This window comes from Mustela putorius, unplaced genomic scaffold, assembly GCF_011764305.1.
Source record: "Mustela putorius furo isolate JIRA1106 unplaced genomic scaffold, ASM1176430v1.1 tig00003834_pilon_pilon_pilon, whole genome shotgun sequence".
NCBI classification, from domain to species: domain Eukaryota; kingdom Metazoa; phylum Chordata; class Mammalia; order Carnivora; family Mustelidae; genus Mustela; species Mustela putorius.
This window is the reverse complement of record NW_025421987.1, coordinates 45,293,009-45,306,871: the sequence shown is the minus strand read 5'-3', so window position 1 is coordinate 45,306,871 and position 13,863 is coordinate 45,293,009. Positions and strand designations below refer to the sequence as shown.

The following is a 13,863-nucleotide window of genomic DNA, read 5'->3' as shown; positions in this document are numbered from 1 at the left end:
TATTATGAAATGAAATATTGGGTGGTAGTCCTATTTTACTCTCAACTGGGTTTCTTGATTTTTTTGTTCTCTGTAATCCTAATTGAAAACCTATTATGTGCTAGGTTGTAAGGAAGAGCAATTAAGATAAAGACATATTATGAAACAGCTGGGATTTAATGCTGAGCTCAGTTTAATCCTAGTGTTAAAATTCTTCTTTTGACACCTTGGACTTTTGAGAACTAAAATTGAAGTCTGTATTTCCTCCTCCTGCCTGTTTACCTTTTTTTTTTTTTTTTTTAACCATAACTTACACTTTTGTGCTCTTTAAGAACTTGGAATAAATGCTAACCTTGCATTTCATAGATGTGATTTTCTGGAGTTGACCTGTGAATGTGTTCTGTGAGCAGAGACATTGTACCAGAGGCTTGAAGGTGGAGAGAATATACCCCAAACAGCTTGAAAACTAGCCTTACAGACTGCGTACAATTGTGGAGAGGAGGAGATTAAGAACATTTCCACATTGCCTGAAGATTATTTGCATTGCAAAATATTTTATAGATAGCATTATTTAATATTCCGTTAAGAAAGTTGCATTATGAAATTCTATGAATATAATCCAATTTGTCAACTCCAGTTCTTTAGCTTGAAGTGGTGCTGAAATTGTTTTAAGGAAGTCACTCAGTTTTATATAAATGAATAAAGTAATGATGATCTAAAGGACTTGGCAAGAGTATCAGCAAGTAAAATTCGAGACTGGAATCCAGCGCTAACATGGTTCATGATACCTGAAGTGGTGTTCTTTCTCACTTTTAATTCGCTTTTCTATTACATCTAACAAGCCCTTGATGTTACATATTATTGGAACTAGTCGACTTTTTCTTTTTCACAAAATTACTTAAGTACCTGCTACACAGCAGGCACTATAGTAAGTGCTGAGGCTGTGGAATCAATGCATTACATAACAAGGTTGAATTGGCTGCTGCATTAAATGTGGAAAAGTGATCAGGCAATTAGTAAGCTTTTCTTTTTCCTTATAGTTTAGCTGTAAAATGGAAGATAGTCATGCCCACTTGATTGATCTTGTCACACATTCATGGATGTTAGGTATGTGTGCTGTCAGTTATTACCTTTTTATCAGTTCCCTTTTAACATTAATTTACTGACAGGTAAGGATATACTTTTTACACTTCATCTGCCTTTGTATTTAAACTTCAAAGTTGGCTTTTGAATAAAGGCTTATTTCCCCTGTGAAATTTTGAGGAGTTCATAAATATATAAAAGGATGACTTGAGGGGCACCTGGGTGGCTCTGCCTTCAACTCAGGTCATGGTCTGAGGGTCCTGGGATTGAGCCCCGCATTGGGCTCTCTGCTCAGCAGGGAGCCTGCTTCCCCCTCTCTGTCTGCCTTTATGCCTACTTGTGATCTCTCTCTCTGTGTCAAATAAGTAAATAAAATCTTAAAAAAAAAAATGACTTGAAATTTAGAGACGTGTTTTGTATCCCCTAGAAATATTTGATGATTTAGTAAGGAATCCTGAAAGTCTCACTAATACACACATATTTTTTTCCCCTTTTTGTTCTTTCAGAGACAGGGGATGAGCTTAGCACATTACCAACAACTATATTTGAAGCTGGTATTTATTTAATTATTTAGGACCTTTTTCCCCCATGCAAATCAAGTGCATTCTTTTGATCTAATTTGGTTGTTTGGTGAAGACAGAATTAGTACCTCCCAAAATTCTTAAAGAAATTAATAGTTAGCCAATTTTCCTGGCACTTCCATTGTTCTTACTCTTGACAGTCTATCCAGTGTCAGTCAATTCTTACCATTCACAGCAGTTAATTCGTGGAGAACCATACAGTGTTATTGCATAGATCCATTTACTGACACGGTTATGCTTAACTGAAAGTTCAAGGCTTGCATCAGACTGATAACTAAGTTCTTAGATACATGCCTCCATCATAAACACCCTATATACAAACACGGAAATTAGTGTGTCCTAAGGTCACAGATATTAGATGCAGTGCAGTAGATACAAAGAGCCAAATTTGAATACTCAGAAATCTTAAATGTCGGTATTGAAAAATATAAAAAGAATTAAAAGGAAACCTGGGAAAATACTGGATTCAATTACATGGGACAGCTAATATAGAAAGAAGTTATGTAAATTGATAACACCAAAAGCCATTAGATAAATGGGCAGAGAACATCAACAGATAATTCATAAGAGAAGAAATATAACTGATTAACAAAAGTAGTTGTAATGTAGATCTTTAACAGAAGGTAAAGAAATTCAGACTAAAGCAAGATGTCACTTTTTTGTCAAATTAACACAGTTGAGAAAGCAACTACATACACACTGTTGAGGTGCAACAGGACACGCAGGCTTATATGTATGGCTGGTAACAGAGTAACCAGATGAAAGTTGTTAACATATATCAAGAAGTTGAAATATTCATTTCCTTTTACATACTAATTTTGCTTCTGGTAAGGTATACTAAGGAAATAATTTGAATTTGAAATGAAAATTGAAACAGTCCTCTCAGCATAACAAAAAATGTGAAACACCCTAAATATCTAATAATGAGAGGGAATGGTTATATAAATTGTTGTCTACTCTCTGAACTACTGTGGAGACATTAAAAATGTTTATGAAGATTCTGTAATAACATGGAAAATTTTGGCTACTAAATAAATACTAATTAAGGCCCTGTTCTGAATACTGGAGATAAAAATGATGAGTAAAACCCAGTCCCAACCCTCAAAGAACTTAAAGACAGTGGATAAAACCTTAAACAAAGAAGTGTAATAATGTGTTTTCAGTGCTTTGTAGGAAAATGTACAGGGTACAGTGGAGACCCAGAGGATGGTGGATGGTGTTCTTAGTTCTATCTCTGTGGAATTCAGAAGGACTTTATAACTAGAAAGATGCTGAGTCTTGAAAGATTAATTCACCAGGCCAATGAGGAGGGGGAAGTGAAGGGGGAGGGTGGGGAGGATATTCCAGATAGATCCAGCTATTCAAGCAAAGGCATAAATTGTATTGTTTTTAAGTACACCATGTGTGTATTCATAGTAACAATGTGCTTTTGGCGAAACCCTGCTTGTGGTATTAAATAAACTTACATGTTCCTCATGGGGCTCTTCAGGCAATTTTTTCTTTTTTAAAAAAATTCTTTCCAGATTGTCTCTAAATACAACTTTTTATAATAAACATAACTTGTAGGTTCATACACAGTAATGCACACAAAGAGATTGTCTAAATTTTTGATACAACTAGTATTGCATAAAGAATCACCAACTATGCTTGTTATCATGGCACCCCAAGATGCTGTTAATTCATTGAGTGACTCTACATACAGGTATACAGAAGAACTCATTCTCTTCCGTATTCACACAGATGTCCTAATGCTATATCTGGCATTAATAACTACATTAATGGGATCTACAAGAAAATAGGGTACCACCTTAGAGGAGGGACTGGAGTGTTTCTCTTTTTCCAAACAGTTAAGTCTGAGCCAAGTTGTTGGCTGCCTTTTAAAAATCAGTATATGAGAAAACTAGAGTGTCCATAGAATTGTGAAATGGTGAATCCCTGTCACTGACTGTATTCAAGCATAATTTGAGAGAACCACTGTCTTTAATTCTCTTCCTTTTATCATTAAAGCTTATTAAATGGTTGGTACAATGTAACCATCCTTTAAACAACCATACTTTCTTTATATATCATTTTTACTGACATATGTTCAGACTTACTTTTGTCATAGTAAATATTTCAGCATATCTCTTGTATGACTAGAGTTCTTTTATCTTTTACAGGTGTTGGGAAATCTTCACTGGTTCATCTTCTGTGTCAGAATCAAGTACTGGGAAATCCGTCATGGACTGTGGGCTGCTCAGTAGATGTCAGAGTATGTGTTTCTGATATTTCAGTTTTTCTGTAGTTGTATTAAAGATACGTCCTTCAAACTACATGATCAAATTACAGTACTGTAGTCAAAATTAATAATAATAGCTGGGCTTTATTAACTATCTTCTCTGTTCTAGATACTATGCCAGGTGCTTTACATGTCTTTTCTAACTTAATCTTTTTAAACTGTGAGGTATAGCTGCAGAAACTGAGGCATAGAGAAATAAAGTACCTCAATCAAGTTGACTCAATGCAAAAAAAGCAAAATCAAGATTTGATCTTAAGTAGTCTTAATCCAGTCCACAGCCAGTATAGACCTGGGTATATACCCTGAATGGACCTGATCTTGTCTAAATAGTGTTAATCCAGAGAGTTCAGTTTTCACTGCTGTGCTGTATATCTAGAGTTCACTTAACACACTCCCTAAATAATTCTATCTAATTCTTTGGCATTAAGACAAACAACTTTTGGCTAGAAATATATGTAAAGGCAAAAGCTTCTGGAGCCTCAGGTTTAGGTCTTCTGTTCCACTTCACATTTGGGAAACTCAGGTGCAGTGTCCACCAAATTAACCATCTTTGCAGATACTGTTGGTCTTTGCTAATCCCAGCTAGTCCTTTTCCAATGTCTCTTCTGCTATCATAATCTCTCCATTGAGTTAAGAAATAAATAGGGAAGGAATGATAATTAGCTCAATTGACAATTAGTTTCTTTTAGTTCTTTGAAGCTCTTCCACAGATTGTGACTTACATTGCTGCTGATTGGAAATCTTTTGTCAGCCTAGTTATTCCTTTTGAAGGTAATTTCTTCTATTTGCTTTTAAAAGATTTTTTTGGATGTTCTGTGGTTTTACTAATATATGTCTAGATATGGGTTTGTTTTTAGTCATCCTATCAGAAGGTTGTGCCTCTCAACAACTGTCTTCATTTTTCAGAATTTTTAGCCATTATCTATTGTCTTCCCTCATTCCCTTTATCCCCTCCTTTTGCACTTCTATTAGATTTCTGTCTTTTATATCTTAATTGTACTTCCATGTTTTCTGTTATTTATCTTTTGTGTATTCTGGATCATGTGCTCATATTTGCCTTCCAGTTAATTAAGAATCTCTTCAACTATGTCTAATCTGCTTTTTAATATATGCACTAAGTTTTCATCTTTGTAATTGTAATTTTTTATTTCTAGATACTCCTTTTGGTTCTTTTTCAAATGTCAAGATTTTTTTACAATATCCTGATCTTCTAGATATTCTAACGTGCTGTGTATGCCAACCATGTTTCTTGAAAAATGTTTCTCTTTGTATGGTTTATAATTCTTTGAAGATGATCACTTCTTCAGCAGAATTTTTTTTCCCTCTTTTCTGTAGAAGTTCTGTGTGCTGTGTTGTGGAAGTATGGTACTTTTTCATTTCTTTTGGTTACAGAGCCCTAGGAATTTCAGTGGTTCTTGAAATTTCAAAGCCAGGAGTTTCCATTCCATCTAGATAATGCATATTCTCCAAATACTTGATTGGAGTACTGGCCTGTGGTTTCCATTTTTTGTGGACCCTTTATCCTGTACCAACCCTAACTAGGGTCCCTGACAGAAAGTTTTTCCTGCTTTCCTGAGCCAGTGAATGGTTTTCCCTACTCTCTTTCACTGCCTGGGCCAGATTTCTTGATGGGAACTATCATCTGGTCTTTCTCACTCACCTATGTATAGTCTTGCCTTAAAAGCCAGAAAACAGATCTCTATTCCTGGATGGGCACTAAAACTCCAGGGACTGGCCCCTGAAGCTATCTCTAAATCTAGGTCAGTTCCTACTTCTCACTCTGTTTTTAAGTTCTTTTCTAGCATCTGAGTATTTTCCTTTCTTTTTCTTGAGCTTGTCCTCTTTATTTTTAAAAAACATTTTTATGGCATTTCTATGAATTTGAAGTCAGAATGTCTGTGAATGTCTGTGTCATTTCAGCCTGCCACGTCCCCAAATTCTTAGCAGTAGAAGAAAACAAATACTAGATAATAAATGCAGTTGGCAACTTGTCAATAGCAAGTTCTGGACAAAATTTCCTTATGGACTTTCCTAAATCCCTTTCTGTGAGAGAGCACAACATTGAAAAGAAGAGAGAAATGAAAAGACATTTCTCCAAAGAATATATACAAATGGCCAACAGACACTTGAAACATCACTCAGCCTCAGAGGAATCGAAATCAGCACCACTATGAGATACCACCTCACACCAGTCAGAATGGCTAAAATTAACAACTCAGGAAACAACAGATGTTGGTAAGGCCTTGCATAAAAGAGGGAACCTTCGTACAGTGTTACTGTGAATGCAAACTGGTGCAACCATTCTGGAAATCAGTATGAAGGCTCCTCAAAGAGTTAAAAATAGGGGCACCTGGGTGGCTCAGTGGTTAGGACTCTGCCTTCAGCTCAGGTCATGGTCTCAGGGTCCTGGGATCAAGTTCCACATCGGGCTCTCTGCTCAGCGGGGTGTCTGCTTCCCCCTCTCTCTCTGCCTTTCTCTCTGTCTACTTGTGATCAATCTCTCTCTCTCTCTCTCTCTCTCTCTGTTAAATAAATAAATAAAATATTTTTTTAAAAAAATAGAGCAACCCTACAACCCAGCAATTGCACTACTAGGTATTTATCCAAAGGATACAAACATAGTGATTTGAAGGGGCACATGCACCCCAATGTTTATCACAACGATGTCCACAATACCCAAAATATGGAAAGAGCCCAGATGTCCATCAACACATGAACAGATGAAAATGTGTTATATATATATATGTGTATGTGTATATGTGTGTGTATTTATGTGTATATGTATATATGTGTGTGTATATATATATGTGTGTGTGTGTGTGTGTGTATACATGCACACACACACACACACACAATGGAATATACTCAGTCATCCAAAAGAATGAAATCTTGCCATTTGCAATGACATAAAAGGAACTAGAGAGTATCTGTCGTGTTAAGTGAAAAAAGTTGAAGAAAGACATATGATTTCACTCATACATGGAATTTAAGAAACAAAATAGATAAACATAGGGGAAAGGAAGGAAAAATAAAATAAGATGAAGAGAGAGGGAGGCAATCCATAAGAGACTCTTAACTTTAGAAACAAACTGAGGGTTGCTGGAAGGAAGGTGAGTGAGAAGGTGTAATTGGGTTATAGGCATTAGGGAGGGCACTTGATATTATGAACACTGGGTGTTATATGCAATTGATGAGTCACTAAATTCTACTCTGGTAATTGATAAAACAATATATGTTAACTAAATTGAATGTAAATAAAGGATTTTTAAAAAAAGAAATTCAGAGTTAAACTCCCACTTCTGGGGCAGTTCCCATATTGCCTTTTGCTTCCTCAAGAGTGACCTTAGACTAATCAGTTTAATTCTCTGAGCCTTAGTATATCTTCTGCAAAATAGGGGTAAATTATATCTGCTTTAGCTAGCCTATAGGTTTGTAGGTGATGTTATACTGTGACTGATTTTACCAGAATGAGTATGGCACTCACAGACTCCTGTAAAGCCAGCTGGCCTGAATTGCATTATTGTCAAAGAATGGGGCATATGGAGGTGAAAGTTACCTTGCTTTTGTTAACTTTTCACTATATCTTGGGCTTGTTGGTCTCTGTCCTCTATCTTTGAAAAGAATGCATTTCTTGAATGACAACATGAATAAAAGGCATTTTTAAATGATAATCTTAAGGAAAGTTGCCATAGACATGTAAATTGTTTTAACTATTGCTATAATAAAGTGAACAGTTCTTTCCTCTAGCAAAAATGATTAAATCTGATAAAACCATTACGTAAATAGCTTGGAAGAACACTTTCTTCTGTAGCAGCTTTAAATTGCAGTTACAGCTTCTGTGTTATTGAAACCTGAGAGAAGATATCTCCAGAATCCTTGTAGATCCATGAATACACTCTCTTCAAAACTCTTAGGAACAATTGCCCCATTTAGCTCATTTCACATCTAAGAGCCAACTAAAAATAGAGCTGATAAAGGTGATAATGTAATTGTTTAATTTGAAGTACTGGGTGAACTAATGAGCTTAATGTATATACTCAGTAATTACTACCATTTTGGATTTAGTATGTAGTGGAGAGGTGTTCATACTGAATTGAAGGGGAAAAAGAAAAGTTTTATTTTGCAGTATTCCTTATTCATTACTCTTCTAATTTTGTTGCCCCAAGTCTAATGGGACTAATATAAATGCATGGCTACTCTTAATTATAAAAATAAGACTTACAGAAACTAATCTTTTCACAAATTATAAATAAGGAAATTGACTTGTCGTTTCTAGTTCACTTTAACGGGATTTTAACTTTCTAATTTACACATTGCATACAATCAATACTTATTGACTTTCTCTTTGGGCAGCATAGTAATGTGCAAGCACTGAGGAGAAATTAAAAAAAAAAGATAAGAATGTGAAGTAAGGTCTATTAGCTGGGATAAGGTTTATATATATGAATGATTTTAGAAATAATAATACAAATGATAGCTAATATTTCTTAGTGCTTACTTTGGCTAGACACCCATTTTACATACTAGTTTATGTAATTCCCACAACAACCTTCAAGGGAGGTACTAATATTGCCCCTATTTGATACAGTGGTGGTACGGACAGAGGCATTAAATGTCTTGCTCAAGGTCACATCGCTAGTAAGTGATGGGGTTGGGATTCAAACTCAGTCAGTCTGGTTAAAGAGCCTGTGCTCTTGGGCACTGCTCTGTACTGCCTCTTGTTCCAGAGTGGTATTAACAAAAAAGTATTCCACTGCTATTACATACAATAAGCACTAAAGTAATGTAGCAATTTAAATTTAAATTAACTGAAATGAAAAATTTAGCTCCTCCGTTGAGCTAACCACATTTGAACTGCCCAACATCACATGTTGCCAGTGGTTACTATACTGGACATTTCTATCATTACAGAAGGTCCTGAGATAGCACTGATAGAGAATATAAGTGTTACAGCAGCTCAAGAGAAAAAGTGATGTGCATATAAAGAATGGAAAATTATAGGGACACCTGGGTGGCTCAGTGGTTTAGGCTTCTGCCTTTGGCTCAGGTCATGGTATCAGGGTCCTGGGATCAAGTCCCACATCGGGCTGTCTGCTCAGCGGGGAGCCTGCTTCCTTCTCTCACTCTGCCTGCTTGCTTGTGATTTCTCTCTCTCTGTCAAATAAATATATAAAATCTTTTTTTAAAAAAAGAATGGAAATTATATTAGGTGTTAATGACTGAATGGACTATTCCTCAAGAACAGGGATATATATATTATAGGTAAAGAAGAAGGAAATGATAATAAATTTAGTTCTGGACATGATGAAGGGAAAGATCTATGAGCTATCCAACTGAAACTGTCCAGAAGGCATTCAGAGATGAGATAGGGAAGCTCAAGAGAGAATTATGAGTTGAATCATCTGCATGGTAATAATCCCAGACCTTGAGAGTTGATACGTTTTTCCAGAAAGCAAATTTAGAAGGAGAAGAGCTGAAGGAAAACCTTGGGGTATAATTGGAGAGTTGTAGATGGGAAGAGGGGTCAGAGAAAGATTGGTCAAAGAGGTAAGAGGTGATGAAATACCAGAAGAGCAAAGGGAGATGAGAATTTTATGAAGGAAGGATTGAGTTTTGATAATGAAATGCTATAGACATATGAGGAGTTAGAGAGAAAAAAGAATTGGTAGTAATGAAGTCATTGCTGACCTTTGAAAATGTGTTGGAATAGAAGTAGCAGAAACCAAATGATGTGAATAGGCAGTGAGGAAATAGGTTTAAATCAATTTTGCACAAAGTAGAGGTTAAATAAAGGAGTGAATGGGTACAGAATACAAGAGAAAAGTAACTTTTAAAAAAATAGGGGACATGAGTTTGGCTAAAAGCAAAATAAACTTAATGGAAAGGAAGAGGCAATCAGCAGTAACCGTTATATTATTCATTCATTCATTCATTCATTTAGTACATATATTGCCTACCTGCTAGGCAGCAAATTAGATGAGTTCAATTCCTACTCCTCTAGTACACTCTCCTAGTTGCTTTTTTTTATTCTTGTTTCTTTTCTACCAACTCTCTCCTAAGACCTCCTGCCTTCCTGCAGGCATACATACTAAAACCATACTGTTAGAGAGCATCTACAGCATCCAGTGTTCTTTCTGGATGTGTATCATTTTCTTTACTAAATTTCTTTCTGCTTTTTATTTACTTATTTTGGGAAGGGGTACAGTATACTTTATTGATGTCACGTGACCCTTCTTTAAGGGGTCTGGGATGGAAACTGTAAAGAGGTCAGGAGATTCTCCATGTGTTGGAGGATGAGGTAGGGCAAGGACTCCTCATCAGCTGAGGGCCTCTCTCTTCCTGTTGCTGTCACTGGGTCTGGTGGTCCAGGGAGCTCTTATTCCTTAGAGGCCATATGGACCATAAGATCCACCACCCCACTGCTATAGCCAAATTCATTGTCATACCAGGAAATGAGCTTGCCAAAGTGGTCATAGAGGGCAATGCCAGCTCCAACGGTGATACATAGTATGAAAGGTGTTAAGGATCACTCTTAAGGTGTTGGCCCTTTAAGTAATTGGAAGGATGAAGTTGCCTTTTACTAGGAGAAAAACAGGCTTAAGGGGGAAGATCCGGAAATTATTTTCAGGTATGTTAACTTTGAGATGCCTATTAGACATCCAAATTCTTGTCTGGTGGATATGGTAGCCTGAAGTTCAAGGGACTAGTCCCGTCAGGATATAAATTTGGAATTCATCAACATAATGATCACATTTAAAATCATAAGATTAGATGACATTGTCAAGAGAGTCGGTAATAAAAGAGAAGAGAAGAGATCCAAGAACTCAACCTTGGATTACAATTAGAGGTCAGAGAGGTAAAGACAACCCAGTGGAGACTGAAAAGGATTAGGCTGTGAAATGGGAAGAAAACCAGGAGAGTGTGATAACGAGGAAGCTAAGTGAAAAAAGTACTGCAAGGCATAGGAGTGGTTAGTTGTATCAGATGGGAGAGTAAGATGAAAACTGCTCATTGATCACTAGATTTAGTAACATGGAAGCCATTGGTGACCTCCATAAGGAATGTTTCAGTGGATAATTGGGGCACAAGTGTGATAAGATTGAGTTCAAAAGAGAATGTAAGGGAAAGAATTTGAGACTGTTGAGAAGAGACAACTCTCTAGAGGGCTTTTGCTGTAAAAAGGAATAGAGAAGTACTATATTAGCTGGAAGAGGACATGAGGTCAAGAGAAGGTTATTTTAAGATGGGAAAAAATATGTTCGTATATTGGAGGAAGTCCTTCAACAGAGTAGGAAAACTTTGATGATAAAAAGGAGAATTGATAAAACTACACTTTTGATAAGAAAAAAGGTGATGGGATCTCATGCATAAGAAGAGGGTTTGGCCATGGGGACACAGTTTATCTGTAATGGCTGAAGGGAAAGCAGATTATATGGGCACAGATGCAGGGAGGTGGATAGATACATGAAGAGCAGGTTGTAGAAATTCTCTTCTGATTGCTTCTGTCTCAGAAAGCAAGGTTCTTAGTCATTCTTAAGGATGAGGAAGAGATATGGGAAATTTGAAAAAAAAGAAAATATGAAATCATTATGTAGGAGAGGACAAGAGGAAATGGACTATGAAACTGATTAAAGGGCAGTTCCAAAGGGAGACTTGAATTTAAAATGAATCTAGTTAGCTTAAATACATATTTTTCTGAGTTTCTCATCCAGCTAGCTGGTTTACAGACCTGGAATTGGGGAAAAGGTGGATATAGTCAAGGTTGGAATTTTGTCAGTTGAATACAGTGTGACAGAAGGGCAAAGGAGTGATTAAAATGATGAATCATAGCATTTATACTTAGGAAGGAAGTGAGGATTTGGAAGTGGAAGGGGAGCTGTAAATAGTGGTAGGATTAATATAGAGCTGGAGTATTAGAGGGAGAAAGCTTGAAAGACAGGAGACTATCAGAGTCAAAGGTAGTATGGGAATGATATGAAAGAGTCATGCAGATATGGCATGTCCAGTGCTCTAAACTAGAATGAGGGTGCTACCAGTGTTCCTAGAGGCCAAAATAATTATTTTGATGGATTGATTTGTTAGGTTCATGACTACAAAGAAGGAACCCCAGAAGAGAAGACCTACTATATAGAATTATGGGATGTTGGCGGCTCTGTGGGCAGTGCCAGCAGTGTGAAAAGCACCAGAGCAGTGTTCTACAACTCTGTAAATGGTAAAGCATTTTTTATTTCTACCACATATTAATGGCTTAGAAGTATAGATAGTCTCATATAGAATGCTGTGGGACACTAGCCACATCTTATTTTAAGAAGGCTCTAATATACACACAACTCTTAATTTAAATCTGCATATCACATTTGAATTTGTGTTTCTAGATTCTAACCATGTTATTCAGAACATTAAATATTTTCTTTATCTAGGTGTTTGTATTGATATTATTGTCATAAACTAAATAAAACTTTGTTTTGGGTACTTGACATTTCTCCAGTCAGTGGAGTACATCCAATAGAAGGAACCATTAGGAGTCCTATCGTCTAAGCCAGATGTCACAGAGATAGAGGGATTTCTTTCATCTGCCCCTTACAAAGAATCCTATGTAATTATAAAGCGCTGCCTAAGAGTGTTATTAAGGGTGCAGATAATCAGGTACCTGGAGCAGACTTCCAGATGAAGGTGTGTAATAGAGGACATAATTGGGATTCATAGAGTTCCAGGGACTATACCACCGATACCTGTTATTTGCCTATAGAGGGTTTTTTTTGTCTTCTGCCCCTTGTTGAGTTCATTTTTAAAATGCCTTTTTTTTAACTGTGTAATGTAATTTCATCTTGTCTCTGATTGATGTCCAAGATTTGGCACCTCACCCTTTTTCCTTCTGGTAGATGCTTAGCTCTTAATTGCACCCCATTTACACTATGCTTAGATCACACTCAGTGTCAGATAAACATTGCAGTTACTGAGTGCCGTCTTCATTCCTTGTATTCCTCTTTCAATATCATAAGGTGTTGTGGATAATACAAAATGAAGCAGAGAAGGTACTTGGCATTGGATATATAGTATAAAATACAGTATGAGTTATATTAGTTCAGACCTGTGCCCCATTTAGCTCAGAATTCTACCTGAATGTGTCACAATCTGCTTGAAGAAACAAAACATTCATAAGTGGAACAAAACACAGTTATAAGATGGTGACACTAATATATGACATTGTCATGCAAGAAAGTACATGATAAATAGCATATATTAATAGAATGTATTTAAATGAGAAAAATAGTAAGACTGGTATAGTGTTCGGTGACTTCTTAGAGAATAGGAAAGAAAGAAATGAAGCCTGGTTTAGATCTAGAATCAAGTGATAAACTTGGATTCTATCAGTCAAATGACTTGTCAAAGCTGTTATCAATCCAATCTGACAGAGAAGTTTGTACATGTAACACTTTTGCTATTTAGATCTTTTTGAGAAAGAGTTCAGATAAAAATTATAAATAAATAATAAACTTAGCACTGAAGGTTCTTTACTCCATCTACCATCTTTAGTTTGCTAAGAAATGGAGCATAAGGATCACACCATTCAAATGTGCAGACTTTATTCTTAGCAGTAACTTTCTTCTCTTAATACCCTGCCTTCCTTCCTCCCACTGTGATGAGAAAGGCTGGCAATCCCTAAAGGAAACCTGTGAAGTGTCTCTACCTCTTTCTAAGGTCAGAACATACTCTGATCAACCGTCTTTCCTTTGGGCCCCACTATCGCACTTCTAGCCCATGGTCTACAAAGCAAAAACTCTCAGCCGAAATGAAAGTGGGAAAATAAGGGAAAAGGGTGCTCAGATGCCCTTAAAAGCTCAAAAGCCTTAAATAGAGATCCTCAAAAAATAAACTCCTCCCTATCCAGCCACTAGCTCATCTAGGCCTTTGTAATCCTTTAATCTCCCACCCAAAATT

At 36.5% G+C, this 13,863-nt stretch overlaps 1 protein-coding gene across 3 annotated transcripts in view; it reads left to right on the top strand.

Annotated features, from left to right (window-relative positions):
• The window catches only part of RABL3 (RAB, member of RAS oncogene family like 3), a 30,847-nt gene that overhangs the window by 613 nt on the left and 16,371 nt on the right, over nt 1-13,863 (top strand). For all 3 annotated transcript variants that reach the window (XR_006609105.1, XM_004772779.3, XM_004772778.3), the window contains exons 2-3: nt 3,803-3,894; nt 12,004-12,133. Coding sequence is in view for 2 of the 3 variants with exons in the window: in XM_004772779.3 (XP_004772836.2) it covers nt 3,803-3,894; nt 12,004-12,133 (222 nt within the window). In the remaining variant the exon portion in view is untranslated. The remainder of the gene's footprint in view (nt 1-3,802; nt 3,895-12,003; nt 12,134-13,863) is intronic.